Source organism: Harmonia axyridis, chromosome 1 (assembly GCF_914767665.1).
Source record: "Harmonia axyridis chromosome 1, icHarAxyr1.1, whole genome shotgun sequence".
Classification (NCBI taxonomy): domain Eukaryota; kingdom Metazoa; phylum Arthropoda; class Insecta; order Coleoptera; family Coccinellidae; genus Harmonia; species Harmonia axyridis.
Window position 1 is genome coordinate 39,752,327 of NC_059501.1, and position 26,204 is coordinate 39,778,530.

Here is a 26,204-nt window from a genome sequence, read left to right on the forward strand (position 1 = left end):
CACACAGAGTATTTTATATGTACCGTGTTCACTTGATCTATTTAAGTAGCTATTATTTTTTTCTGGGTACCACCAGAAGCAATTCAACGCCACTGGCGATATTGCAATTTTATCATAATTTTCGATTCTCCAGTACCTTCTATAATTATACTTTTCATCATATCATATCGCCATCGTGGCAATAAAACCACTATTACTCGATATATTTATTAATGTCTATTAAATATTTCATGTTTTCAATCATCAGATTGCAAATAATACCAAAAAAACCTTATAGGTACAATTCACCGTAATTCTTTGATCTATTAGATCCAGTAGATAATTAAAAATGAATTGTGATTCTGAAAATGTTATAATCGGAAGAAAAGAACAAATTCTATAAGAAAAACTATCGAAAAACAAATGAAGCAATCTCTTGTCAAATTGGCCATTTGTTGTAAAAGTTTTTTTTTGTTTGCAGTTCTATGTTTTTTCATCAAAATGGTCCTGTTCAATAGGATCACACTACTGACACTTATTCTTGAACCAGGATTTATCGAATTTTTCACCGTTAAAGCTTAAAGAATGTAATTGATTAATAGGTACTTACCGGCAGTAAAATAAAATTTTGACAGTAGGTGGAATACAAACAACAATCGAAGTTTGGAGGAAAGATGAGCATTCATTTCGATCGACCCTCTTCTTTCAGATGACGGGCCGAGGCCCCTGGACCGCCTATTCACATCGCAATTTCATCCGAGGTTTGTTATCTGCAACAATATTTAATCAATTAATAAATACCCAATAATGTATTATGTGTACAACTTTGCTTTTTGCAATAGATAGCTGTAGCGGTAGGTGGTAGTCGAAATAAATAGATTGTAGATAAATATTAATCGATTTTTGTCTGCATCATAAAGTTATTCTCGATTAACCATGTCAGCTTACGAGCCAAATTCTCGTCATTTGCGGGACGTTTTAATTTTCTGCTTAAAAATGAAGAAATCTGCAGCTGGGGCTCATCGAATGCTTTCAAATACCTATGGTGAGGTCGCTATTAGTGAAAGAACGTGCCGAGAGTGGTTTCAACGTTTCAAGAACGGTGATTTTGACATCGAAGACAATCATTGCGGTGGAAGAGAGAAGGTTTTCGAAGATGCAGAATTGGAGGCATTACTTGATCATGACATAAACGCAACAAGAATTGGCAGGATCATTGGTAGTGACAACAAGCCATTTCAAAACACCTAAAAGTCATGAGAATGATTCAGAAACAAGGAAATTGGATGCCGTGAGTTGGAGACAAAAAATTGATTCATTACGATAATACCAAACGCAGAAAATCATGGGGATATCCCGGCCATGCTGCCACGTCGACGGCCAAACCGAATATTCACGTTCCAAGGTCATGCTTAGTACTTGGCGTAGTGTATTATGACTTGTTAAAACCAACTGAAATAATCATAGGCGAAATTCTCGTCATTTGCGGGACGTTTTAATTTTGTGCTTGAAAATTAAGAAATCTGCGGCTGAGGCTCATCGAATGTTTTCAAATACTCATGGTGAGGTCGCTATTAGTGAAAAAACGTAACGAGAGTGGTTTCAACGTTTCAAGGACGGGGGTTTTGACATCGAAGATCATAATTGCGGTGGAAGAGAGAAGGTTTTCGAAGATGCAGAATTGGACGCATTACTTGATCAAGACTCATGTCAAACACAACAAGAATTATTAGGATTATTGCGAAACGCCTGAAAGTAATGGGAATGTTTCAGAAACAGGAAAATTGGGTGCCGTTCAAGTTGAAGCCGAAATATGTTGAACGGCGTTTATTTGCTTGTGAACAGCTGCTTACAAGGCAAAGACGGAAAGGATTTCTGTATGGCATTGACACTGGAGACGAAAAATGAGTTCATTACGATAAACACAGGGGCAGAAAATCATGGGGATATCCCGGCCATGTTTCCACGTCGACGGCCAAACCTAATATTCACGATTCGATTGTCATGCTCAGTATTTGGTGGGACCAGCTCGGCGTGGTTTATTATGAGTTATTGAAACCAACTGAAACAATCACAGGCGATCGTTATCGAACGTAACTAATGTATTTGAGCCGAGCATTGAACAAAAATCGATGGTAATACAACAAGAAACACAATAAAGTGATTTCACAGCATGACAATACTCGACGGAAGGGCGAAAGCAATGTTGCACGCCTATCTCATATTATAGGTAATGCAAAAATTGAAGATTTAATTAAGGGAACTCCGTAGCATTACGATCCAATGGTCTATTGTTCCCATCAGATCTATTCTCGCCATAACGTGATCTACAGCTCGCCTTCTAGTTCCAGAATTCTGATGAACTCCAGTATCTACAATAGTTTCAAGTGGGTTGGTTCTCTACTTCTACAAGTTTCTTGTCGAAGGCAGATTTTGTGTTGGCTAGTGATGGCGAGGCATTCCATCACCAGGTGATCCGGAAATTCTTCCTTCTCCGCACAGAATCTGCACTCGTCATTTTATGCTAGACTCATTCTTATCAGGAATTTCCTGATGCAACAATGCCACGTGAGGAATTCAGTGAGGATATGTAGTATATTTTTGCTAAGATCAAGATACTTCTTGGATCTCGCAAAATCAAAGTTTCGAAAAGAAATTTTGAAATGTCCAATTCAGAAAGATTCCGCCAAAGTGCTTCTTTTTCGAATTTTCCTTGTCCAGAAACTCTTTCTTGTAGGTATATTTGCCTATACCACAGGTTCCGGACCAATGAAAGGAGGTGCTTTTTTTCTGGCAAGTATGTTAGCTTCTTCGTCCCCTTTAATTCCCGAGTGGCCGGGAACTCAGACTTGAAAGAACTTGTTATGTCTATTTTATTTAGTTAGATATGTATATGTCTCAAAAGTTTTGGCCCAAATTCAACTGTATGAAAAAAATTAAGGAATTTAAAACGGCTAGTCGGCTTGAAAATAGGCGTCATTTGATGATTTGTCATATTGATTATAATAAAGTTTAAGAAAATGATTTTATGACATGTGAAATAAGGATCCAAGCTCCATGTTGATAGTTTCACCAGAATTCAAGAAGAAGATAAAAAAATTTCATATTCTCACCTACGGAGATGAGATTATGAATGTAGATATAAAATAGTAATTTTGGTAACTATTCGTTTTTCGCAAAGAAATTATGATATGGTATCCCTACACTGATGTATTTGAAAAATATAAGTGAAAAATTCCTACAAAAAATTATCACAAAAAAGCCAAACTCTAATTTTGTGAAAATTCATAAAAAGAATTGTAAATTACTACTTTTCAACGAAGGTTGAAATTATTGTTATATTCTTATGAATATAAAAATAATTTCCACTAATACTAATCCACTTCTACTAATCACTAAATTGTTCTGGCAACACCGCACATTATTTTTATCCCTTCTCCTCTGAAAAAATAATAATAATAATAATAATAACAATCTTCATTCCAAATCACCCTGTTACAATTATAATTGATCAAATGAAATGGTACAGTGTCAAGGAAAATAGAAATAAATTCATATGCAACAAAAATCATCCATTGAGTATGGTTCCATTTCAAGCAGAAACTTGAAGACTTCCTTCTTGAAATTTTTGATGTTGTCTATTTTTTGAATACTAGTCGGTAGTGAGTTGAATAACTTTAATGTTCTATATCTAGCCTGCTTCTGGGAAGTAGTAAGATCTTGCCTGGGATATAGGTACTTTAAATTTCTAGTTTAATAGTATGCCTTCTTATTTTTATATTCTTCAAATAGATGTTTATTTTTGAACATAAAAATGAGGCATTGCTGGATGTATATGTCATATAATGTGAGAATCCCATTATCTTTGAAGAGACCTCTGCAGGATTGCCTATAACTGGTTTTACATAGTAGTGTTAGGGCTTTTTTTTGTATCTTGAATAATGATGTTATATTTCCTGATCCATATAGACAAATCATGAGAGTCATGTGGTAGTGTTCCCTCTCAAGAGGAAGTTATATAGTTACATATAGTTATAGTCTATATTCAAATATAAAAATGAACATTTTCAACTTCGAGCTAAAATACATGTAAATCGAGTCCTAAAAACCCCAAAAAATTCAAGCAGAATCCAAAAAAATATATATAATTTCAGTGAAAAGAGATCCTATCTAATTGAGGTGCTACGTGTGAATACGTAATTATTATTTCAACAATCGAGCAAAAATTTGTATTGTATTGTCAGAGCCATAAAAAATTTCGACTGAATATAGGAATAATATCCGGAAAACTCTGACGTTAAGTCAGGTCAGGAGCTATTGATCGTCATTTATGCAATAATTGCACCCTTAGATATAGATACCTTTATACAGTTTTATGGTATGCAAGTGTGCAATTCGCGAATAAATGTTAGCTCAAAAGCTCATGTCCATAAATATAGAGGGAATATAGAAGGTACAACAACATGAACAAATAGGTAAATATATAGAACATCAAAGTACGCTACGTATACATATATCTGACAAAGAACAGGGTACAAATCTGTTCTGCTCAACATTTTTATCAGAAGGCAGTAAATATCGAAAATCACAATGAAATTTGCGGAGGAGACTCATATTTAGCCGATTCTTTGAAATTTATGAAAATGTTTCACGTGTCCTTGTATAATACACACGTAAAGTTGTTTTTATAGCGTCTTTAAATATTGGTATGTATTTATTGTAGTAAATTCCATACAAAGCATGGACTATGAGAAAGAAGCGCTGTGCTTCAAATAACTCAATAAAATCCTCGATTTATAGGTATGTTTCCTAACCATATGCAATTCCAATAGTGTTTTCTTGCGAATGTACAAGTTTGGTTTCTCCAATGCCATAATGAACGAGTGGGGTCATCCTTCAAACTTAGTGTGAAATTTTCGTCGATTCAACTATTTTTGTGCGACAACGGGCAATCATTTTGTTCAAATGTCTGTAATTTTCGAATTTTCAGCTGAGTGATGAAGAATTTGAGATTCCAATTGCACACAAGAACAGAAATTTTCGGGGTTTATGGTCCTAATATCTTGGTTGAGTTAGTTAATTGGCGATATACATTCAATGGTTATGAGTTATACACCCATATGAAATTTGGTTTTCTCAATAAATGGAAAAATCCATTCCCACTCAACTGAAATTAAGAAATCAGTTGCTGTAGCCTGTAACCACTGAAAAGGGTAAGTTTGTCACCATTTGGATTGTAATTTGTTGAGTGATTTAATTGTATTTCAGAAACTATTTTTCGTTATATTTTTTTTTGCTTCAATAATCTTATTTATTTATCATTTATTATATTATGTACGTACCAAAATATTAATACGAGTATGTCTGGTTCGCGTTAACATTTTTGATCCCGGTTTCAAGGAAACATGTTTATGATGATTTTGAAGAACTCTTCAAGTGATACAGAGCTTATACAGGGTGTTCCTAAATTGAACGTACAAACGAAAAGGGGAGATTCCTTAAGTGAGTTTAAGAAAAAAAAGTCCGATAAACATAGGGTCGCAAACGTTTCGTTTTCGAGATACAGAGTGTTGAAGTTTGAATTTTTTTCTAGTTTTTTTCTCATAGTATCTACAATTCACAAGATATTCAACTGAAATTTGGCATAGATATTACATTTGAGAGTTCTCACCACGTGACATGGCAATTTCGATAGAAGATCTACAGGGTGATATTTTTACTGGAACACAGCCACCTGTTCTTCTGCAGAACTTTTTTTTGGTGAGCAACTGTTAATTTGAAAAAATGTAAAAAGAAGCTTTGTTCTTATACTAAACTTTTCGGTCTCTTGTAGTTTTGTCGTATCTACCAACGATTTCGAGAAAAAAAATTGAAAAAAATTGAAAAAAATTCAAACTTCAACACTCTGTATCTCGAAAACGAAACGTTTGCGACCCCATGTTTATGGGACTTTTTTTTCTTAAAATCACTGAAGGAATCTCCCCTTTTCGTTTGTACGTTCAATTTCGGAACACCCTGTATACATATAGTTACAAAAATTATCTCATTCTCCAAAAAATACAGGGTGATTCTCCGCGATGGTCTATTAGACGTATATGAAAAACTGATCACAATTTTGTGCTCAAAATTTGCATGTTGGGGTTTGAAATAATGATCTTTCTCCATAAAACATTTCCTTAATAATCCTTATTCCAAATGGCACACCCAGTATATTATTGCATTATTAGCTAGTTCTTTTGATGACAATATCAGCACTATGGCGTACCTTGGTTCTCAACTTAACGGTTCATGAGTTAATGGGATTCTTATGAAAAAAATGATGACGACTAACATTTTTTTGAATATTTCTGAAAAAAAGTTTTTTTCGAAAAAACCTTTACCATTTTCGATTCTGCAAATACGTAGTATTATAAACCTGTTCGCGGTTTGTACAGGGTGTTTATCAAAAGATCATGAACTTGGACAATTCAAATTCATCGAAATTCAAGATTTTCAAACGAGAACCTTTATTTTTTATTATTTCAGTCGATTCTACGTCCAAAAAAAAGTGGGGGTAATTCAAACAAACCTTATACCTAAAATCAATACTTCAAGAGTTATCGAGGAAGAACTTCAAATGAGGAAAAACCGCAATTCCTAACTGTGTGGAGTAGACCGGAAAACACAGAAAGAAACTAAAATTCGATGTTTAAATAACTAAATTTAACATTTCATGAATTGTAATTGTTGAAATAGTATATAACATTACTAGCAAGGTAAGAGGGTTTTTACTGGCGAATGGAGGATATAATTGACGAGCCGCAGGCGAGTCAGTTACCTCCTTGAGCCAGTAAAACCCGTTACCTTGCGTGTATTGTTTTATATTTTATTTGTTTCTCATTTGTAAAAAGGTTAGATAAATTCCAAAAAAATTTCAATAATTTGTCTCAAATGTCGTAAGCTATCATAGACAAGTCTATGTAAGCTATGGAAGCGTTGCCATGAACATGTCTGTTTATTTTTCTTTACATTTGTTTTGGCGAAAGAGAGAATGAATGTACCAAAAGAAATTATTGAGGCAGCCAGTAGTGTAGCTTCAAGTTTATTACCTGCAAAATCAGCTTCAAGGTACGAGCGAGAATACGACGACTTCAAAAAGTGGCAAAACAAAAATAGTGTGATTGGGGTAACTGAAGATGTTTGTTGGTCTACTTGAATCAACTATCAGCTAGATTCAGCCCTAATACTTTATGGGCAAAATGGTCTAGGCTGAAAAGCTGCTTGGAAATGAAAGAAAATGCCCCTGTTCGCAGGTTTGTTTTCCTTAAAAAATTTATTGAAAAATATGACGTTCAGTTGTCATTTGCAGATTTCAAAAGGTAATAGCGTTTCTGAAACGAAAAAATGAGCGTTATACGCCAAAAAAGGCCAAGGTATTAAGTAAAGAAGAGGCTGAACAATTTCTTTTACATGCTCATGATGACCAGTGGTTGCTGGCTAAAATTGTAACAATATTTGGGATTTTTGGATGTTGTCGATGTGACGAAATTCTCTCCTTAAAAATGAATGATGTAGAATATATGGAAAAATACGTTATTGTGACATTGCGGCAAACAAAAATTTTAACAACAAGAAGATTCACCATAACCGATGATGGCTGCAGCTTCAAGCCTTGCATGTTATACAGAAAATATGTAAATCTTCGGCCTCCTGGAACAGAAAGCCTAAGATTTTTTTTGACATACCCACATGGAAAAATCTGTGTTACTGGAAATAACAATTGTACCATGATTTTCAACATATATGACGATAAAACAAAATTTTCTAATGTAAATAATACTACTAACTTGTAAAAATTTTGCAAGTTACCTGTCAGTTTTACAAGTTAGTGACTCGATAAAATAAACTTTCTTGATTAATATTGTGTTTAGAAAGTGACGTTTACAAATGAGAAACAAATAAAATACATAACCCAAGACAATTTTCAATTACGAATAATTCTTGAAATGTCAAATTTAGTTATCGAAACATCGAATTTTAGTTTCTTTCTGTGTTTTTCGGATGTCACAGACAACCCCACACAGTTCGAAATTGTGGTTTTTCCTCATTTGAAGTTCTTCCTCGATAACTTTTGAAGTATTCATTTTAGGTATAATAGGGTTTGCTTCAGTAACCCCCACTCTTTTTGTATGTTGAATCGAATGAAATAATAGAAAATATAGGTTCTAATTTGAAATTCTTGATTTTTGATGAATTTTAGTTGTCCAAGTTGATCTTCTGATAAACACCCTGTACATTTTTCGTCCAAACTGCGAACAGGTATATAAACTACGTATTTGCAGAATCGAAAATGATAAAGGTTTTTTCGAAAAAAACTTTTTTGCAGAAATATTCGAAAAAATGTGAGTCCCCTGTCGTCATTTTTTTCATAAGAGTCACATTAAATCATGAACCATTGAGTTTTTACCCAAAGTATGCCATAGTGCTGAAATTTTCGTCAAAAGAGCTAGCTAATGATGCAATAATATACTGGGTGTGCCATTTGGAATAAGGAAGTATCAATCTGTTTCTGGTATACCCGGAAGTTGTAGAGATCTGAAAATATTTTATGGAGAAAGATCATTGGCTCAAACAACAAAATACAAATTTTGAGCACAAAATTGTGATCAGTTTTCCATATACGTCTAATAGGACATCGCGGTGAATCACCCTATATAAGGTAGGTAAGAAAATTTGTTTTTGGTCAAAACGCTCCCAAATGGCGGAATCTCACAGATTCCGTATCACCAATTACTTAACTTATTTGAGTGCCAGCAGTTAAAGGTTAAGTGAATTATTCAAAATTTCAGGTATGTAGCTTGAACACACGAACAAAAACAAGTATTTCCGGCGTATGAGTACAGAATCAACTGAACCAAAGTATTTGTTTATGTTCATAGTTGTTGTTAAAATCATTATTTTCTCATTTTTGAAAAAACCTAAATAGCGCGCGTCGAAATTATGGAACAAATTCATTTTCTCAGAAGAAAAATATTTTTATTAATATTTGCAGGATTTTTGTTGCATCCCCATTACATTTTTTGGATAGGGAATGTGGGTCATGTGGTACATTTTTGACAAGGTCTTTGTATCTCCTTTAGAGGCATGCAGAAATTTTCAAGACAACATTTTTTTTTTTTTTTGAAAAATTAGTTAGTTCAAAGAGGTTTTCAGTATGTGCACTTTGTCATGGCTCATTTACTTTGAGACGATGGTACTTGATGAAATTTGTCACCGAATGAAAGTTGACCATTACAGTTTAGTTCATGAACAACTTTCAACCCCTACGAACCCTTTAATGCTGGAGAAAAAAAATGGAGTGACATTGGAAATTTTTTTCGACATTGAAGTACCACCCGGAGAATCATTGTGCATTACAAGTTAAGTTAAATTGAATGTTCAAAATGACCATCATCGTTCTGGATGCAATAATCAAAGCACTTGACACATTCTAATTTTTCACTTGAGGGGGTTGAACGTTATGCATGAATAAAACTGTAATGATCAACTTTCACTCGGCGACAAATTTCATCAAGTCCCATCGTCTCAAAGTAAATGAGCCATGACAAAGTGCACATACTGAAAACCTCTTCGAACTAACTAATTTTGCAAAAACAAAATTTTTTCTTGAAAATTTCTCCACGCTTGTAAAGAAGATACAAAGACCTTGCTAAAAAAGTACCACATGACCCACTTTCCCTATTCAAAAAATTTAGAGGGTTGATGGGGATGGCACAGGGTGCAACAAAACTCCTTCAAAAATGCATAAAAATTTGGTGGAAGTGAAACAAAAATTGACCTGTTTCAGGATTTTGTTGCCAAATATTTTTCTTCGTAGAAAATGAATTCGTTCCATAATTTTGACGCGCACTGTATATTTTGAACCAAGGATGGACTCAAACGATAAGGCTCAACTCATTGAAATGTTGAAGACGAGGAGGAAAAGCCGTAGAAACTTGTACTTTACAGGATAGATTCGGATTTATTATTCAGGGATAAAGTTCGTTAATGTGCATAGATTATCTGGATTCTGTAAAAATGGCCGTTCAAAATTCTATTTTCCTATTAATTTCAAAACTGCGGATTCGATGAGGACGAAATTTTGAATTCATAATTGAATAACATTTTCTCTAATTCTGTGGTTATTCCGTTCATTCTTCCACATCTTGTAGAACAAAATCGTGCGAGAATATATCAGAAACGCACAGTTTTCATGGTTATATTTTATTATTCTATGTTGGTACTCCGAACTTTCCGCCACGGCTTTATCTGTCAATTCATCAATTTGCCTCAAAGATATCAGTTCTGCCAACCAACATTTTTCAATGCAAAAATCACTAAAATATATTTATGGAAATATTTCATTAATTTCAATGAAAATGCAATGAAATAGAGAAAATAATGTATAATACTCGTACAGAAGGCTCATTCTACCACTCGTTCATTCCAAAATTCGCCACTTCGTGGCTCGTTTTTGAATTTTGAACTCGTGGAAGAATATCAATGCCTTCTGCACTTGTATTATAAATAACTATTCCCGAATTTCATTTATTAGTGTTTGGATCATGACTGTGATCCAAAATTTTTTTTCGCACAAATAAATATTAGGGGTTATTATTTAATATAATGAATGACAAGACTAATTTGAGTAATTTGGAAGTATTCAATATTTCGAAGGAAATTCACACTGCATTCCTCGAATCCTTGAACAAATACAAATTAATTCAATTTTAGTGAAATATGGCTTTGATTCAAACATTTCTTTCACCCAAATAAATATTATTACTATTCAATAATAATGAATACCCAGAGTGATTTTGGATAATTCAGGAATATTCAATAATTTCCAAGAAAATTAGCCCTTCATTCATTGAATTCTCAAACAAGCCCAGAATAATTAAATTTTATGTATTTGCAGTTGAATTCCGAAACTATAGTTACAAACGATGAAATATTGGTAGCAACCCTATAGTATATAGGTACCTGATAATATGTATGTGTTTTTAGGAATAACGAGGCATTGTATGAAAATTTTTGTTTTTTATTCTAGAGTATTAGAATATTTATCACTATTTTCTTCATTGTCAATTCATGTTAAAGAAAAATAAGATATCAGTAGATATTATTTTCGCTCATTCTTGCGAATGTTAAATTCAACGATGATATTTTGTGAACTAACCTATACCATTCAGTAGAAGCTTTAAAATATGCATTACGGCAACAAAGTTGTTATGTGTATAGTTAATGCTTTCTTTGCATCAATATTGCATTTCACGTATGCCAGCGAGCTTTGCAAATACCTATTTTTAACTTCTACGATCGGTGGGCCAAGTCTGGGTCTACAAAAAATCGTACATAATAAAATCGTAAGAAAACCTCTTGAATGGACTCACTCGAAGAATATTAATTATAAAATATGAATTATTAGATTATTAGTTTCCATTAGTCTACTCCCATCGAAGTGATACGTGAACTTTTATGTTTTCTTAGTATATACAGGGTGTATGACGGTACGTTAGACGTTTACGGAGAACGGAAAGCAAGAATTCATTGAAAATTTGGTAAAAAATCATTCCTAGCCTTACTACTCAACTACATACCTGTTTTCATTAGTCAAAAAGCAGAAAAATATAGAGACGATTTTTGGTAAATGAAAGGATTTATTCCTAAGTCTATAAACAACTTGGGAAATGAACCCAATAACTATAAATTCATCCAAAACGGTACTCACTTCTTCTATACAGCTCAAAACCAAGAACTGTGACATCGACATCGAAAAATTATTCGATATGTTCATTTTGTTTACTTCCTGAAGTAAAAAAGCGTTAAATAACAGTAATAACACTCCCCCCGTTTTCTGAAAGACTGATCAAATCTTTGTTCAACTGACAATATTCAACTTGACAGTAATGTCAAATAAATTTAGGTTTCTGAGTGAAAAATTATCTAATCTATGATCATTTTAATTTGGCATGAAATGACTCTGTAGCGAGGCTATCGAGCAACAGATTTTTTTGTAAAAATCAATATTCTAGAGTCAATGAACAATAAACACCAAAGACGGGTATATTTATGAATAGTTATAGTCCGTTTGGGAATTATTGACATCGGAGTAGGCCTTGAAAGTCCAGTCGCGGCTTTATTTCCGATTACAAAAATATCACTCAAAATTGTTTTGGTTTTATAATAGAAATAATAATAATAAAGGTCTTTATTATGAAAAATTTTTAGAAAACATTATGAACTACACTATTGAGGTTGAGATTTAGCTCGCATAAATTAGGCAGAGAATATTGTTGAGTATTGTATAATCAACCTTCTATTCCTCCACCTAACCCTCCTCAACAACGAAATTCTTTATCATAAGCACTAAAACAATAATAGCATCCAAACCCTGCCGCGAAATTGAAATAAAAATTTGAAACACCTCATCACAGAGAGCACATAGATTCAAAAATTTAATGAACAAATAAGAAGAATAAGGAATAAATAGCAGCATATATTATTTCCATCATTTGTATCCCAAATTTTCGAAACTATGAAGCATACAGTCATGATTTCATTTACAGGTATTCAGGTTCGATAACGCAAAAATATAGTGGAATGCTATCACATTTCAAGGAAATCCAATGAAGAGATATATATTCATCTAAAACTCGCCTATGAAATACACTATTGAAAATTATTAAAATATGCATCTTCCTTTCCACCGAAGGCCATTAATTATTGCATTTTTGATGGACACTGGGTACTTGTTTGCAAAATTGTAATAATGTTTTTGGTATGTTTTGCTGTGATAGCTAACATGCCAATTGTAATTTAATTTTCGAAATCGAAACCAATTTGCCAGCCATTCAATGAGGATGTAAAATAATTTGAAAAGTCGCTAACTATTTATTAAAACTATCCATGTCATGAAATCATTTTCAATTTGCGAATTATAAAATTTAATTGTATTCTGTTATATTCAAATGATTGAGAACAGAGGAAATATTTAAATTTACTCTTCCAAATACCTTTTTTTGCATAAATAGAAAATCTATGAAAATAATTAGAATTTACTTTATTTTGAGATTAATCATTGCAGAACAAAAAAACAGATGTAACAATATTTAATTTCGAAATAGAGTATATATGAAAAAAGCAAGACTTATTGTTACAGATCTTATTTATACAGGGTGTTCCTAAATTGAACGTACAAACGAAAAGGGGAGATTCCTTAAGTGAGTTTAAGAAAAAAAAGTCCCATAAACATGGGGTCGCAAACGTTTCGTTTTCGAGTTACAGCGTGTTGAAGTTTGAATTTTTTTCAAGTTTTTTTCTCATAGTATCTACACTTCACAAGATATTCAACTGAAATTTGGCATTGATATTACATTTGAGAGTTCTCACCACGTGACATGGCAATTTCGATAGAAGATCTACAGGGTGATATTTTTTCTGGAACACTACCACCTGTTCTTCTGCAGAACTTTTTTTTAGTGAGCAACTGTTAATTTGAAAAATGTAAAAAGAAGCTCTGTTCTTATACTAAACTTTTCGGTCTCTTATAGTTTTGTCGTATCTACCAACGATTTCGAGGAAAAAAATTTTGAACGATTCTCTCGAAATCCTCGTGAAAATCCAAATTATGATGGGAAGGCCACTTTGTAAGCTGTGGTGAATGAATTTAGTGTCAGTTTTTATGGAAATTTTTCTGATCTGTTGCGATGATTCATAAAGATTCGATAAACTCGTATAATCAACACAAAAAATGTATTACAACAAGAAACACTCTGTATCTCGAAAACGAAACGTTTGCGACCCCATGTTTATGGGACTTTTTTTTCTTAAATTCACTTAAGGAATCTCCCCTTTTCATTTGTACGTTCAATTTAGGAACACCCTGTATAGCTTGATATCGACTTTGTTGGTTATCTGTCCAATCATTTTGTCTCCATTCCATGAAAATCCTAGCTAGAATTTTTGAAATTCATCTGATTTCTGAACTAATGCATGAATATAATATAATTGTCCATTCATAGATTTGTATTATCCTTACGGTCACTACTGTCAAGAGTTCAATCATATCCAGGTAAATATCCATCAATTGTTCCAATATTCAAAATAGTGACCTTCTGCCTCCACCCATGAATTTACTTTTTATGTTACTTTCCCCACTGTCGAGTCCGACTCATTTTCCAATATCCAAGTTTCATCTAGATAAATTAATTTTTTGTTATGAGTATTCTCTGTATTTACTACAAAATCATACTATTATATTTTTTCATCAATAAGACTCTTTCCTTCAATCAAATCTCTTGAAATTGTAACTATATTAATTTTATAATTTTACTTAATGTTGTCTTTGATTGATTGAAGTAGTTCAAGTATATCGCGGAAAAGAAGCTTTCGAAGTGTGGAGTGACTATTTGATTTCTTCAAGGTTTTTTTTGTTGTTTGTAAGAATGACATAATATTTTATTTTTTGTAACTAAAATAAAAATTTCGTATATGCTTTTATTTACTACACTAACGGATTTGAGTTGACATAAGGTAACTTATATTTCTCTAAAATTGTATATCTTAAAAATTTGAGCTCCTAGGTGAAAATGAATACGATATTTGAATTCAGGACATCAAATTGATATAGCTAAACCTCGACACCAAAACGCCTGTGTTCGCCTGTGAGTTTGACTATTGGTACTACGGATTATCAAACTATCAATCGATAATGAAATAGTAGGATCCAGACTCAGATGCGTTACGCTGTGTACTGCGTGAGCGAACTATTGCGAGCGACGCGGCCAAAGCGAATTTATCAAACCTTGGAATATAATAGCGGTGTCCTACGTGCCGTCGTATCGGTCGTAAAACTGTTTTACGCGAATTTCGCGTGATGTCCGCGATCAAATTATTTGATATTTCTGCGAGAAAGTCGCGCGACTGATCTTCCGCAATGCACAATCCCAACCCCAACCATATATTTGTCTCGCCATGTCGTGTTTGTAGATTTCAACGTAGGACACTGAAAGTCGCGCTGGTCGCATCGCTCGCGTAGGACATAAAATTCGCGTCGCTCGCGTCGTAACATTAGTCGCTCACGTAGGACATAGGGTTACGAATATTTGCATTTGCTGCGTTGGTTTGTGGGAGCCTACCTATCGATTTGTGGGAGCCTATGTATCGATGAATGATTCTTCTTTTTTTTTTTTCTTTTTTTTCTCTTCGGCATCGACTACTGAGGTCATTAGCCGCCTGAGACTCATCATTTCAGCTGCTCGAAAGCTCAGGTTCATTGCCTGTACAAAGTCTCAATATAAAACAAATCCAGACGAAACAAGTAAAGAAACGATCAGATACTAAAACATGGTTATAAACATATACACACATATAGATGTAGAAGATATAAACAAATATATAAACAAATAAGAAATGAATATATGAATAAATAAGAAATAAATATATAAATAAATAAGAAATAAATATATAAATAAATAAGAAATAAATATATAAATAAATAGAAAGATGAATAAGTGAGTAGTATACCCGCGTTATAATGGCTCAATAGGTTTCATATAAGGTGAATGAGAAAAGTAGCTATCTACGCAACTTTTAGAATGGTTGGACGATTGGTAACCGCTAGCACGACTGATTACCAGAAGTAAGGCTAGGCGCTCACTTGCGATTTCCTGTCGAACGATCGTCTAGTCACAAAAATAAAACGAATACACAATACGAATAGGCGCATATACAACTAAATAACTGCCGCGACTTAACAGATGCAACCAATTCCATTTTTGAAGCGATGCTATTGTCGCAAATTGGAATTAGTCAAAAAGACAGGAATTATTGACATCGCGGGTGGCTGTGGAAAATCGAAAGCAAGTTGTAATGGCTCATTCAGTAACATTTTGATTTGTAGAATTCAAGTTGGTATTGGAAATGTCAGGGCCCCCGCAACCGCGCGTGCAACGCGTGCACCCCACGCAGGCGCCAAAACCTCTTATAGACCGCATGAAGAACCGATGGACCAAAGATTTTCTCAAGTTTTTCAACAATTTTTTTTCCTAACTACTTTCTTGCAATTTATACAAGTTTCCGAACGTCGCAATCGGTATGAAATAGCCACATATTGGTTTACAAAAACGCATACTCGATGCTAATCCTAGGGCATTTTTTGCGCTATGTGCTGCACACAGCTTAAATTTAACTGAAAATGATGCTGCTAAGGTTTCAAATAAAACAGTGGACTCTTTTGATATTGTAAAAGAACTTTATATATATTTCTCTTCATCCACAAAAAGATTGGTATGTTATAAAAAAGCATGATCCTCAGTTACGTCTAAAACCCCTAAGTGATACTAGATGGTCAAGTAGAATTGATGCTAAAATTTCATTTTATTCAAATATGTGATAGCCTTTTAGAAATCGCAGAAAATGATACTTTTAACATAAAAACTGGACATAAAGCAAGTTCTCTTTTATTAAATATTCATTCTTTTAAATTCATTTGAAGTATCATAATTTCTTATGATGTTTCATTCCAGATTAATATTGTAAGCAACATGATACAAAGTGTAGCGATTGACATTAAAGTGTGCCAAAACCATTTGAAGAATTTAGTTGATCATTTCAAAAATTATAGGGATGATAATGTTCTCGAGGAAAAACTTGCGGGAGCTGGAAAACTAGCGGCTGTTCTTGAGATAGATCAAGGTTTTTCTCCATTATATACTGTAAGACGAAAGTATAAACCAAAATTGTTCGATTATGAACAGACGGAAGATCCAAAAATCGCTTTTAAAATAAATTTCTTTTAGGAAATAATTGATCAAACACTAAGTTCCTTAAATAGTAGATAACGTTAACGTTTTTTGTTTTATTTGTGATATTCTTAAATTAAATGACAAATATCTATTGAAATGCTGTCTTGCTCTTCAACAAAAGCTAACTGATGACAGGAAAAAAAGAGACTGACTTGAAAGAAAATGATTTATTCAACGAGATAAAAGCCCTAAGATTGTTTTCATTATCTGAAGCGAAAATACTCTTGAAATTCTACAATATATTTTTGAAAATAATCTAACTTCTTTTCTACTGAATCTTAGTATTGCCTCAAGAATCCTTCTCACTTTACCTGTGTCCTGTGTCTGTTGCTTCTGGTGAGAGATCATTCACTGAATTAAAACTTTTTACAAACTATTTGAAGTCAACCATGTCTTAAGAAAGATTTTCTGGATTGGCAATCTTAGATATAGATCAAGAGATACTCTCTGAAATTGATTGATTGATAATATAAAAGAATTTGCAGCAGCCAAATCTAGAAAAACATCCATTCAATTTCTGGATTGATCCTAATTACATGTTTATGCCTTTATGGATAATTTATAGAAGAATACAGCTTAAGTTTTGAAACACATTTGAAATGTATTATGTTACAAATAACATCATAAAGTTCTTAAGGCGATGAAGGTTGCTGATAGATTTTCAACCATTCTACACTAAATTCTCAACAAAACATCAAAAAAAAAAATTCCGATTATACAGTAGTACTTTTCTCCACCTCCCCCCTTTAAGGGGCGCCAAAATATGTTCCGCACGCGAGCGTTGATGTCCCTTGCGGGGGCCCTGGGAAACGTCATTGGCAGAAGATAGTTATGTATTTCAACTTCATTTCTGTTCGTTCACGTTATTGGTTTTGAGTTTTGTTCCAAGAAATTGCGAAGATAATTTTATCATTTTTGATCGCACATCGATTAGTTAATTTGAGTATTTCTTCAGTCTTGAACCATTAAAAATGGCTAGAACTAATCAGGATAGTTAACTCCAGGCAGGGTGTTACGGTGAGTTTTTCTGAGTTTCTGAGTGCTATCAATCGACAATACATTAGTAGGATCCAGACTCAGATGCGGTAAGAATATTCGCATTTGCCGCGTTGGTTTGTGGTAGCCTTAAATCCATCCGCTTGCTCCTCGCAGTTTATAATGAGAGCCTTAAGAAGTTCGGGTTTTGTTTCATAATATTTAATGTTACAAATTGACATTGTCCATTAAGAATTGATATGATTGTTGATCAACATGGTAATGAATCGTTTGATTGACAATATTATGGTTGATGAGAAAAGACACAATTTAAAGCTTGGCATCTAAAAATATAACACAAAGTTGTTTTGATCAATTAACAACCAGGAAAAATTTCACCGTGCTTGACAAAGCATCTGAGCGCACCCTTGAAGCACTACTACGGCAACGTTGCGTATGACCGTTTTACACTAACCGAATGCGCCCGTGGTATATTGGGAGCGCTCTGCTGGCATAAAAAATTCTAATGGTTGAGGTCCAGCAACCTAACTGGCCATTTCATCGAAACTCGTCGTCCAATCTTTCTACCAGTAATAACAGTATGACTGATATAGCTAATAGTTTGCAGGAGAATCATATCTTGTTGGAAGTTTATTTCTCAATTTTCAAAATCATCTGGATTATTGGTTGTTGCGTCTGGGAGAATATTTTGTTAAATCCAATAGTTTAATTTGAGATTATGTTAAGCAGCGTCTTATCAAACCAATTACTATTTCATAACCTGTTGGAGTGTGTTGAGAAAATTACATCTGTTCATTTACATCCTCCAAAATATGTATAAACACCGCCAAAATTTTAGATAGTTTAATGTAATTTGGTTATAGAAAAATAAAATAATTGAACAGGACTGATAGTGGAAATATATAGTTAGGATGCTGGTGTTATTACATATTGAGTTGAGTTATTTTGTTGTTGTTTGTCTTATTTGAGAAAAGATTTTCAAACTAAAAATAAATTCATTACATATAATATATTCTAAAACAAAAATGAGCTAGTTTTCGAAGGCATGTGTGTTGAAATTGGCTTCTGCAATGAGTATTAGACGATATTTTCTCTATAGTAGGAGAGCTGGCACGAATTTTTGGGTAGGTATTTGAGGCAAGCTGAAAACTTGTCAGATACCTCTCCTATTATATCCCAACTCGGAATTGCAGACCTGGCTGGTGAGTAGCGGAGCTAAATCAACCCCTAAATTCTTAAAAATATTATTTTTTTTCCCAAAAAATATATTTGAGGCACTACGCAATTTATACATATATGTTGCAGTGTAATACGAATACGAATACGAAAACAAATAAGCCAGATAATTTAATCGGGGTTCTAACATTGCCAGACGCGCGCAAAAATATTTTGCAAAAAATTATGAAAAATGTTTTTGAGGCAGCTTGAAATTTTAATGGAGTCGTATTTATAACTAAAAAATAAGATTCCCTAAATAACAGATTATTTCGGTGGGGCTTTTTACCTGCCAGGTGATCAAACATTCTTGCAAAATATTTTTGCACGCGTCTGGCAATGTTAAAACCCCAATTAAATTATCTGGCTTATTTGTTTTCGTATTCGTATTCGTATTACACTGCAACATATATAAATTGCGTAGTGCCTCAAATATATTTTTTGGGAAAAAAAATAATATTTTTAAAAATTTAGGGGTTGATTTAGCCCCGCTACTCACCAGCCAGGTCAGCAATTCCGAGTTGGGATATAATAGGAGAGGTATCTGACAAGTTTTCAGCTTGCCTCAAATACCTACCCAAAAATTCGTGCCAGCTCTCGGACTACTATTTCGGTCAAGTTTTGTGAAATATTGTCGAAAATCAATGAAAAATTTAGATTTTACATCCTAGTGACTTTTGTATTGTATCTTGGCAGTTGGTGTGACTCTTACGAAAATTGACAGATTACGCACTAAATTCGTGAATTATGTCTGACGAATTGGATTTTACACCATCAGAACCAAGAGAAATTTCGAATAAAGTTGCGAATCATTTCACATTATCCAAATCATATTATACTGACAATTGAAGTATGTCGAAATTTGATAGGACCGGAAGTGAGTGTAGACAACCACAAAACGAAAAATATAACTGAAAACAATTCTGTAATGAGTTAATTACTGCACTGTTTTTATTACTGTAATAAATTCATTACGATACTGAAAAACAGAAAATAAATTTCTATTAAAAAAATCAAGTTTCAAATTTAATTAACTGTTGTTCATAACAGAAGGTACCTAGTGTATTATTTATATTTTATAAAGAATTATTCTCAATGAATTCTTGATGCTCTATCTATTATTGAAGTGTTACATGAGAAAATATACTAAGTATTCTGATATTTCATAATTCAAATACCTATATGTTCTAAAAATATCAGATGAACCTAATTCCAAGGTTTGAGGTTGGACGTTGCAGTTATGACCGGTATCTTTTTTTAGAATCATTCAGGAAATTGAGGTATCTGAAAATAAATCGATGAAAACTAAACAAGAAATATCATTTCATACGTCATTTCCTTACATGAAAGGTTATCTACGTACCATTAGAGTTTGATATTTCAAGATTCTTTTCGAATGAATGGAGCATGGGATAATTGTTTCTTCAAATTAACTCTGAAAATGTTCAACAAATTAGATAATACCTATAAGTAATAATCTATTTTCTACCGCTGGCTGTTTTGAAAGATTCATTTTGAAAATATTTAGTTGAATAAATATTGCAAATTTTATAGCATTTTAACGCAAAATATTTCGAAACGTGAAAATAATATTAGTCCAATTCAGGATACTGTTTTTCTATGTCGGATCAGTCCCCCAAATTGGACCATGACTATTTTCCATTATGCAATGAACTTTTGTTGATTTGATCAGTATTTTGAATACATAACGAAATCATAAAACCTGGAAGAAAAAATTCAGAGGTCACCTGATATAATTCATATTCAAATGAAAGAGATTGTCCATATTAAGATTTGGTTCAAATTAGTGTGAATTTCCCTACATATTATAATTATGGCATAAATGATGCAGCACTCAAAATCATCGCGTCAATGCTTCCTTTTTTTTTATTCTGCCCCAATTTTCAATTGTTTTGATGCCGATATAAACACGAAATTCTGTCATGAGTTCGAAATATACAGGGTGATATTAGACGTTTATGGAAAAATAATCAAAATGTTGAGCTGAAATTTTGCATATTAAGGTTTGAGACAATCTTTCTCCCTAAAATATTTTGAGATCTCTACTACTTCCGGTTATACCGGAAACAGACTACCTACTACTTTCTCATTTCAAATGGCACACCCCGTATATTATTGCATAATTAGATAGATTTTTTGATGAGAATTTCGGCAATATAACATACCTTGGGTAAAAACTCAACGGCTTATGAATTAATGGGATTCTTATAAAAAAATGGTGGCGATGAGGACTCAAATTTTTTTTAATAATCTGCAGAAAAAGCTTTTTTCGAGAAAAAAATTTTTTTTCGATTCTGCAAATACCTAATATTATAAGACTGTTGGAGGTTTGGAACTGAAATGTACAGGGTGTTCATAAGAAGATCATAAACTTGGACAGCCCAAATTCATCAAAACTCAACATTTTCAAATTAGAACCTATATTTTTTATTATTTCTGTCGATTCTACGTACAAAAATAGTGGGGGACTCAATCAAACCCAGTACCTAAAATGAATACTTAAAGAGTTATTGAAAAAACTTTAGAATTTGAAATTGTATTGGTTAATGGATTTCTCAACAATCCCAACGAAAAATTAATTATAATTCATGAAATGTAAAATTTAGTTATCCAAACATCGAATTTCAGTTTTTTTCTATGTTTTCCGGAAGTCACAGTCAGGAATTGCGGTTATTCTTTATTTAAGGTTCTTCCTCGAAAACTTTCAAAGTTAACATTTTGGGTATAGGGTTTGCTGAAGTAACCCCCACTATTCTTGTACGTAGGATCGACTGAAATAATAAAAAATAAAGGTTCTGATTTGAAAATCTTGAGTTTTGATGATTTTGAGTAGGTATGAAAAAAATTTTTTTCGAAAAAAAATTTTTCTGCCGAGAAATCAAAAAAGTGTCCTTTTTGCCACCATTTTTTCATAAGAATCTCATTAACTCATGAACCGTTGAGTTTTTACCCAAGGCATGGCATATTGTCGAAATTGTTATCAGAAAATCTATCTAAAAATGCGATAATATGCCGCGTGTGCCATTTGAAATAAGGAAATAGTAGTCTTGTTCCGGTATAACCGGAGTTGTAGAGATCTGAAAATATTTTAGGGAGAAAGATCATTGTCTCAAACCCCAATATGCAAATTTTCAGCTCAAAATTTTGATTAGTTTTCCATAAACGTCTAATATCACCCTGTATATTTCGAACTGATGACATCAGAATTTCGTGTTTATATCGGCATAAAAAAAATTGAAAATTGGGGCAGAATAAAAAAATAATTTGTTTTCCATAAACGTCTAATAGGCCATCCCGGTGAATCACCCTGTATTTTGGAGAAAAATTCGAAACTCAAAAACAACGCAAGTTGTATTTTCAAATCATGAATTTATCTAGAAAAAAATTTAAGAATCAACTAAAACTAAAAACTGAAAAAATCATAGGTAGCATTTCACATCATGTGTTCAAACAAAATATCTTGAAATAAGTGTTTCAACACTCAACGCCCATTTTTTCTCAAGAAAAACATCTTGACTATTGTTGCAGAAGTAATGGAAAAATTTCGCTAATAATATATCAAAATATCCAGGTACCGTTCTACGAGTACGTAAGAAATTTAATCCGATGTTATTTCAGGGACTTGAATTTTAAATGAATTCAGCAGAAATGCATTAACTGTTTCAAAATAGCGGATGTCAGGTGTTTCTCCGAAAATATATTCAATTGAATATACGAGTGTAACACGTTCCCGGTAAAGTTGGCACAATAACACTTAAATTAATCAACCGAATCGATTCAACTCCATTTACTCATTTTCAGAAACTCGTAAATTACTCATAAGATTTCCAACAAGAAGCTGGGGTACGAATAATCTTCCCGGATTTGTTACTCTTTAGGTATCGGATGAATAAATTCCTCAAAAATTAACCAATTTATGAAAGAGAAAAATATTCAAAATTTACACGTCTATCCAATGCCTCCGGAATACTTAGTATGCTCTGGTATAATTTATAGATACTTGTGGTTTTGCTAAATTATCGAAATCATGATAGTGAAAATCACAATAGTGAGATGAAACGAGAGAATATCATTCAGTATTCCTGAAGTTCCTTCAAAAGATTGATTATTGAAGTACAAAGATTTCATTACAGGTTCCCTGCACTCATTGGATAATTATTAAGATGTTATTTTTATAACTATTTATGTGGATGTTACTGCAATTACATATATAATTGTTGATATATATAAATTTTGAATTATCGTATTTTCATTTGAATACGCTTTTCCAGTTGTTTACATATATTTCAGAGAAATGTATTTTTAATTTGAAAAATACTTGTGACCATGTTTGATAGGCAAAGCTACGAGAATATAATTTCCTCATTCGTGAATATAGATATAAGAACACTGCGAATTTTACACTATGATTCATTATTTTATGTCATATGATAATATTATTGTTGTCGTTTGTTTTATCTAGATTGGGAGTCCAAAGGTACAATCCTCCGGAAATAAACAAACAAATAAACAAATGTGTTTACATTATTTTCGGGAATTTTGTTGAAAGTCTGCTAGAATTTTTTATAATTTGGAGAGGTGATTAACATGCGATTTGGAGTAAAGCTTGAAATTGTTATTCTAGGTACTCATATGTTTGCTAGGAAACAACAACTTTAACTGTCCCAATTTTTTTCGACCGCAACTGTACAAGCAAAATCTTAACATTCTGAATCTGTTGTCACGGAAATATTGATTTTTTTTTTCAATATTATTCTTGAATTCTATGGTTCTGATGATACGATCAATTTGATATTTGATTATGTTATTTTTTAGTTTTTTCCATTTAAATCGTTCGCTATCTGCAGCATGTTTTATTATAATTCTATTCTATTCATCTGTATTGTCTCCTTTACTTGGAGACATATATATGATTTTGTTCCTTAAAATCATGACAGTTTTGTTCTTAATTATTTCCCTATTATTAATTCAATAAATAAAAAACATATACAGATTTCGTGTCTAAATGACATTTAATATTCGAGTGATTATTTTATATATAAAAATGAAATTTCAACATAATCTTATCTGTTGCAATTGTTATTATACATCAACAATCTGAATTTTAACTCGGTCAGATCTGCGGTCACTGGAAATTGAAATATGTGGTTTATTCTTTCGATATTCTGCTTGGACTTTCCATAGTTCTGATAGAGCAATAATAATAATTAAAATAGAGATTGTTTTTTTATGATATTTTTCTCTGTTTATGACATGATAAAAAGAATACAAAATAACATCTTGCTCTGACAAAGAAAATGTTTATCTTACAGTGATAACTACAGCAAAATGATTGATAAAAAAAAAATTATGTTTTTTAGGTTTGCTACCAACCCAGTAATGCTCAAAGCTTGAATGTTCGAAACATTTTTCAGAAGACAGATTTTCAGTTTGAGCTCACGGTTGTTCATCTAAAACCATCGTCTTCCTTTCCATAGTAGATAATCAGCAAACGACAAGATGGGCTTAAAAGAGGGAAACAAAAAAGTAATTTATGTTGTCCTCATATTAGCTTCAACTAGATGAGAAAGTTCCGATAACTTTCACTTCCAATCAGACAAAAACACTAAAAAATCCCAAGAAAAGAGTGACGCGTACAGCTGATATTACTAGGAGTGTTAGGAGAATTGTGATACACTCAGCTCGAGCTTAGAGCTTCCTCTAGAACTTTACTCCATGCAGTTTCAACCTTCAGTCAGTGGTGCAAAAAAACTAATCTACAACGTGAAATCCTCAGATAGGTGAGGTTGGATTGATTTTCCAGTAACTATAAAATAATTTTTTGAGGTATTTACCAGAATTGGTTATACAACTTGCAAACCTGGAGGTATCTAATATCCTCGGAAATATTCAATTCGAAGAAATCCCTAAAGATTTGCAGCAATATTTCGCAAAACTGCAAACACTTTCATCAGACTTTTAATTAGGCAATAAAACTAAAAGTCTGTATTTCCGGTCACAGAATAAGAACGCCAAACAAAATTCTCAAATACAAATTATTCAGTAGAAAAAATGGAAAAAATCACTTCTTGAATATTGTTAGATATTTTGAAACAAATTGAATAAACCTGAATTTTCATGGTAGATTGTTAATGGGCAAAATCCCACTAAGGGATTGATGATTGAAAATTTTATCCTCTTGATAATTTCAAAACCGCGGCATATAAAATGAGCATCTTAAATATTAGGTACGCAAAATTTCATGTTGATCTCACGTCACAAAAGCCAGAAAATTCAATATACCTAATAAAGATAACATAATTCCCTTTTCCATAACTACAGACTCATTCAAGTTTACATCTTGCGTGCTAATATAACAGTTTCAAGCCTGTTCCAAAATACATTGTTCATCATATCATCATCAGCCCTAGAAAATTCAAGTAAAATATGTATAAAGAAAAAACAATATTTCAGGGACAAAATATCTGACAGAGTTGAAATTTTAAGTATAGATAGATGTACAATAGCAATTTCATATTAATCGTTTCGAAACTGCATTTTAAAAATCTTAATTTTTAAATCTTCTCGATATAACTATGATAAAAAACTCGTACTATGATTTGACCTTTTAGAGCAGAGGCAGACCAAAGAATAAACTGTAGCATAATAGTTTGGTCGAAGTTATAGATGTACAGACTGGTGGATATCTAGTCTAGTTTACTGAAGAGTAAAGAACGTAAAATTGGATAGACATCAGAAAAGTTTTTCATACTACATTTAAAATTAATCAATTATTCAAAAAAAAACAGGAAATAAATAATTAATCTGTTATCACGGTTCACACAGGCATAAACTGACAGATCTATTAAAAAAACGTTCGAAATTTGCGCACTCGTATAATTTTATTTGTACTTTTTGAGTAGATGCCGATAGTTGCTCGAATGAAGAGTATCAGGTGAATTAAATTCTTCAATATTATTATAAAAAGAGGCCAAGGGAATAGTTGCACTAACGTATCAATTTTTTTATATGAATTGTAAAATACAGAACACAACAGCACGACAGGTTATATTTTGTGTTTGGGACAGGAAATTTATTTCAAAATTATTCAATAAGTATAAAAGTGATGGAAGGTAAAATTGAGTTGCAACTACTTAATATTTTCAAAATAATCTCACTGAAAATTTC

The 26,204-nt window shown here is 32.6% G+C and overlaps 1 protein-coding gene across 2 annotated transcripts in view; it reads right to left on the minus strand.

Annotated features, from left to right (window-relative positions):
* LOC123671367 (follistatin) overlaps positions 1–26,204 on the minus strand; it is a 118,843-nt gene that overhangs the window by 90,413 nt on the left and 2,226 nt on the right. The window contains exons 1-2 of one of the 2 annotated variants that reach the window (XM_045605160.1): positions 11,729–11,872; positions 590–749 (exon numbers count right to left, since the gene is read on the minus strand). In XM_045605160.1, coding sequence (XP_045461116.1) covers positions 590–665 — 76 coding nt within the window. In that variant the 5' untranslated portion in view covers positions 666–749; positions 11,729–11,872. Of the gene's footprint in view, positions 1–589; positions 750–11,728; positions 11,873–26,204 lie in introns of those variants that run through there. The other variant, XM_045605159.1, reaches the window with a different exon arrangement.